This window comes from Phaethon lepturus, unplaced genomic scaffold, assembly GCF_000687285.1.
Source record: "Phaethon lepturus isolate BGI_N335 unplaced genomic scaffold, ASM68728v1 scaffold50241, whole genome shotgun sequence".
Taxonomy (NCBI): Eukaryota; Metazoa; Chordata; class Aves; order Phaethontiformes; family Phaethontidae; genus Phaethon; species Phaethon lepturus.
Window position 1 is genome coordinate 1 of NW_010520815.1, and position 5,855 is coordinate 5,855.

Below are 5,855 nucleotides of genomic sequence, written 5' to 3' on the forward strand. Positions count from 1 at the left end.
CCCCTCCTCCCCAAGCCTGTAGCGTTGCCTGTTCAGCTCTATTAAATCAGTAGTGTGGCTTCTTTAAACTTACTTTCCCCAGTTCCTTCCTTTCCTGTGAAATGAACGGCCTGCTGTTTTTCACTGCAATGTCCAGTGTCCTTTTCTTGACATCTTCCAAAGATTCAAAAAATTCGAACCTAAAAGATACAGTTTTTGAAAGGAGAGACTTAAGTCAAAAATTAAAATCCTGTAAGCATCAGTGGCCAGAACACAGTGACAGAATGCAGTGTTAGTGGCCAGAACTTTGACAGAGAAGAACTTTAATGCAAAAAAGGCAATTCCATAGTTAGATTTTACTCTTTACATTGTAAGAAATGTCTTCCAGGCCTCATGAATGACTACGACACTTCTTCAGACCATGCCAGGGGGAAGGAGGAAAATATGCCTCCATGATGAAATGCTATTTACCATCATTCTTCCCCTTCGTGGAAGATCAGCATGTTTTCCATGCAACCTTTATTAGTCAGAGGAAATAGCTGAGCCAACCCCCCAAGTTTACAAAGTAGGCTTACACCACATTAAGAGAAGACAAAGGTTGAAACCTGTGGCAATTAAATTCTTAATGGCTCTGACTCATGCCTCTGGCACACATCATCTAATGTCAAGTGAGTTTTGTCCATGCTAAATCATGTAAGTTCTGCCCACCTGAATAGCTTTTCCTCAAGTCAGAGCTGTAAAACAGGTAATGTGTTTTGGAGCTAAGTAGTGCTCAACCTGTTCTACTTAACTGAGGATGTACAGGACACGTCAATACTGAGCATGAGGAAAAAGAGTTGCTGCTCCTAACATCTGTGCTGGCACTATATCGGTGGAGTACATGAGAATAGCCAGAAGCAAAATCCACAACTCAGTGTTTTGAGCGTTAAGATGAAATATTTCAAGTTATTTCACCATTTCTGACCAATGCTGACATATACAGAAGAGACCCAACATAGGAAGAAAACTGAGCCACCCAGGATCACCCAATATTCACCTATTTTCACATGTGTGTACCTTCCTCTAAATACGGGATTAAAACCACCTCGCAAAAGAGCTCTACTTCTAAGCGTTACCACATTTCGTTTTATACAAAACACATTCCGTTTCAGTGGCAGAGCTGTGGACACAACATGGTCAGCAAGGAGGTGGGAGCATTTTACTCTGCTCCCACCAGGTCCTGATGACAGCATCCATCCGTCTGTCTGAAGAATGGCGCAGTCTCAAAAGGCTTTGTATTCCTGCCTTTGACTTTTGGAAAGACGCCAGAATAAGCACTAGGCAAAGAAGCGTGAACAGAGGAGCAGCCTTTGTGAGGTACCCAAATGGGAAGATTACCTCTGTTAATGGCAGCAGGGGAAGGGCTGCGTGCAAGTGCAAAGCAGCAAGCGCAGCCTGCATCGGCTACGATCAGGGCCGGGGGAGAAGGGGGTGTGCCCTCCTACCCAGGGACGGACAACACTGAAGGCAGAGCAAGGCCAGCCCTAAGTACCTGCAAATCACAGCTGAAGTGCCATTTTTTTCAGAAGACCTGCAAATGCTTGCATGAGGCAATGCTTCAGTGCAACAGGAGCATACCTTACATTATACAGACATCATATACCATATACCCTTTCATATATCATATATATACCCTTTCATATATATCATATCATATACCCTTTCATTATACAGACATCAGAACCATTTCAGCTACAATCATAATTAACGTTTGCTTACTTCTCATCGTACTGGGGGTTCAGCGTTTTTTTCTTAACGGAAGTCTTCTTCCTGCTTGCCCATCTTCTATCTGGAAGCAGGTATATACGAACATAGGGATCTACTCCACGATTGGAAGAGGGTACTAAGTTTCTGTCAAAAGAAATACAGTGTTGACAAGCAAAGGCAGCTTCTCCCGCTGACTCTCTTAGAAGAGAGTCATGGTTTCATGGGCCAAAAGCGTTTTCTTGTAGGAATTGGAACAGCAGCAAGTAAAACTTTAAGGATGTGAAGTTAAATAAAATTTTCACTACGAGCGTGTGGCCACTTATCGGAGAGTTCCTAAATTAACATTTACAAATTCAGTCCTAGGTGTCAATTCTTGTCGTGATGCCCATCATGACATCAAGACATGCATCAGTTGTCAGTGCTGTTCAGAGAAGTTTTGGATGGATGACAGTTAAAGTCTCTCTCCAGCAGTGAGCACTACTCGCTGGCTGCTCTCACAGACCTGCGCTACTGGCATTGACCAGAGCTGGTGGTTGCCACCTGCCTGGGCTTTGCCAGGCTGCACAGAATGACGGGGCATCTCGTCTGGGCAGCTTACACGGCTCGTGGTTCTGCTTTGGCTTTGCCAAATGTCTGACACAAGCTGAGAGCTCTTCCCCTTTCCTTTACAGATATACGCAAGCAATTGTTAGCGTTACCTGCAGCCATTCACCAGCACGACGAGACTCTGCCGTATCGAAGCGTACCGCACTGTGAGCTGAATCTCTCCCAGAGGCATTTCAGTCCCACTGTAAGACAGTTGCACAGTCAAAGCTTTTAAATACAGCTATTTAACAGAGCACATGCATGGACCTAGTAGCACAAAGCAGCACATGAGCTTCAGAAGTTGGTGATGCATTTTCAACTAAAACCAACTTTCAGGGCACTATTCCTCTTTCTGGCATCCTAAGGTTTGCTTTCTCGAAAGCAGCTGGCCCACAGAGGCTCCACAGAAACAACATTAGTGCCAGTGCTGCCTAGCCTGCCTTCTATACAGGTACCTGCCTTCAGTCCCACAGCACAAACGGGCAAAAAAGCACCTCCTGGCCTGCTGTAGATGGAGCAGCAAAGTACAGGTTAGTGTGTTACACAACTCCTTAAAAGGTGTCTGTATAGGCAAAATGGGACTTTTATATCCTCACTCTGCATGTTATAAGTGGTTTCAAATCCAAAACATTGCTTAAAAATGGCTTCTGAGTGAGGCCCTGTTCAGCGCTAGAGAATTTGCCAGTCCAGAAGTACTAGGTTTGATATTCAGGTTGATAACTGCTCTGATACTCTCTTAATCAAGATCGACCTTCTTTGCTACTTCAGTTCATTAAGGATTCTACTAGCTCCATTCTGCACGCCAGGAGAGACAGATCCAGCTCTCTGTCCTCCTCAACAAAGCAGACTGCCTGCAGCCTCACGCTTACCACTGCGGGAAGGACAGACACATAAGCACACCTATCCATAAAAACTTTGTTCACAGCATTATGAGAGTCTCAAAACCTGTTGGATAAAACACAGCGTCCAAAACTTTAAGCACCAGATATGCTTATCAAGAGTTTATGTTTTTACAGAAGTGGGATCTTCAGACTTCCAATCTCCTGTTGATAAAATTGTGAGTGTTATGGGACCCAGGATATTCTGTGTGAGAGGCTCTTAAACAATATAAAGCCAACACCACATGCAGCACCTCTTAGGACAGCCAGAGAAGGAAATGCTTTCACTTTACACCTGATCTGATAGTCACCCTGTAATTTACTTTGCTGTTGACTGGAATACTTAGGTCAATTCTTCGTAAGGTGATTTGAGACCCAAGACTCCAAATGACTTAGCAGTCTTGAATTCAGCCGTATGCAACAGCGACCTGTAAAACCAAAACCTTCCCAAAAGAAGAATAATTCAGCTGGAAGAACACCTACTTATGAAGGTCCAAATTGCTGCTACTTAATTCAAAACAAGAAGAAGGCAGAGAACCCAGCGAAGCGACACTGGGCGCAAGCCTCAGTTCCTGTACGACCGGCAACGTGGGCACTACCGCTGCTCTGGTATGCAATGCTGATGACGGGCAGTGCTCTGGGTTTTGCTCACGCTCTGTCTCGTTAAGGCCAGTAACAGTTTCACTTGGTACAGGCGCTGCTGAACTGCCATTTGTGTCCAGGTCTTCTCTGCTGTCCTTTTTCAGAAGGGATTCAGGTGCTGCAGAGTTTTTGCTCACAGGAGGTACTTTTGAGACTTCTGGTTTTGGTGGGGAGACAAACTTTTGCTGGTTTCCACCCTTCTCCATGACATGCACAGGACCTTGCTTCGAGGCGTTGACACCAGCCTTGACTCTTTGTGGATCGGGTTCTTCAACATTCAAGGCCTAAAAAACAATCAGAAGGGAGAGAAATGAGTGCTGCGGTTAATGGGAGCATTACCACCTAGGATGAAATTTCATTACAAAGCTGTAACAGCAGGAACCTGCCATTAGAGATGAAAGAGGCCTATGGGATTAGCTGTGACGTTCTCTTCCCTTGTCCAGCTGTGTATGTATTTAACAGTGTCTAAACACTGATCAAGAGCACAGCAAGAAAACTATTCCTAAGCATCAGTCTCTCTTACTGTTTAGCAGCTTTGATTCCCCAGCTCAGATTTTCTCAGCCCAACTCTTTATTGTCACAAGAAGATTGTCAGCAATGGCACTGCACTAAATTTTAGGAAGCCTCAGAGATACCTCTCAGCTCCACCATGCACTCTTAATTGCACTTAGAAGTCCTTGTCACACTTCTACTTTCTACTCATCTGTGATGCAAAGCTGCATTTCTCTTCTCCCACCTTTCACCTCTCTTGCCTGGTTGGAATTGGATGCTTCCGCTGGGGAAGCTGAGCAAACATGGCAAAGAACAACTTACCCGCAACACGAGTTTCATCTTAATGAAGCTGTCTGAACTGGAATGATCCAGCTGAAATCTCTGATCCAGAGTCATGTTTGGGTCCTTAAGTAAGTGGGAAAGACATACCACTGAAGTTCCCAGGGCACTATCCCGATCCTTGTCTTTTATCTGTGAGGGGGGAAGTTTTTATTAGATGGTAAACTGCAAAGCATACCACGAGGAACAGCAAAGCAAGAAGATATTTCAGATGGAGACCAAAATTAGCTTATTTATTTTGGGTCATACTATCAAGTATGGTTACTTCCAAATGGGTGATGCCAGTATTTCAGGAGTGTAACAACCTAGCGTGTTTGGAGTAAAACGCCCATCACTAACTATGCAGAGAAGGAACTGCCTTAGCAGAAAAACTAGGAGCTGGGATTTACTTGACTTTCCTTACTTGCTCGAAGGAAAATGTCCCAGGCAGCTGGGATGACAACTGGTCTAAGCCTTCAACAAGCTTTTTAGGTAACTGTTTAGCCCATTTAACCTCAGTACACCACCTAAGTTCAAATCTACTTCTGTAGCTGAGTGAAGAGCCATAGAACTGGCTGTGACTGCAATGTATGCTAGTGAGATACAGGATTTCTTAATGAGACGAAATACCAAGGTGAAGCGATAGGACTCTGGTTGAGAATTATGAAGGTTGTGATTTCCGACGGCAAAATATTCCTGGCTTTACTACACACAAACCTGTATAAAACCTCCTTCACATTTTGTAGCCAGAAATGTCCCATGTTTTGAACTTAGATCATCCGTTACATGATCCTAGAGCAGAAGTAGATACCAGCATTACCTAACAGAGAATTTCCTGTGTGACAACAGATGTTTCTTCCACCTTTTAAGTAGGAGGACCCCAGTACAAGAACACAGAAACAACCAGCACTCAGATCACATCCACCATAAAAAAAAAGGTTTCTTCCTACGAATATGCACTTGGTCTTCAAAAGGAAAGGCTCTTCTCTCACCTCAACATGGAGTGACTGGGAATGAGCGCTGTGGACAAAGAAGGTGAAAGCCTGGCCCCACGTGGGATCTTTGCTGAAATTGCAGGTCTGCAACAAGAAGATTGGAGCATATACATTATTCTGTAAGCAGCAAAGAATACCATGATACTGATCACCAGAGAGGGTCACAGTGACCCTGTTGTTTTATTCAGTGATGCTACACCCCAGTTGTATGGAAAGAGCG

At 44.3% G+C, this 5,855-nt stretch overlaps 1 protein-coding gene across 1 annotated transcript in view; it reads right to left on the bottom strand.

Moving 5' to 3' along the window:
* Positions 1-73: 73 nt before the first annotated feature.
* The window catches only part of ESYT3 (extended synaptotagmin-like protein 3), a gene marked incomplete at its 3' end in the record, with an annotated part of 24,835 nt that continues 19,053 nt past the window's right edge, over positions 74-5,855 (bottom strand). The window contains exons 14-19 of the mRNA XM_010297494.1: positions 5,633-5,719; positions 4,644-4,793; positions 3,672-4,114; positions 2,424-2,513; positions 1,738-1,869; positions 74-179 (exon numbers count right to left, since the gene is read on the bottom strand). Coding sequence (XP_010295796.1) covers positions 74-179; positions 1,738-1,869; positions 2,424-2,513; positions 3,672-4,114; positions 4,644-4,793; positions 5,633-5,719 — 1,008 coding nt within the window. The remainder of the gene's footprint in view (positions 180-1,737; positions 1,870-2,423; positions 2,514-3,671; positions 4,115-4,643; positions 4,794-5,632; positions 5,720-5,855) is intronic.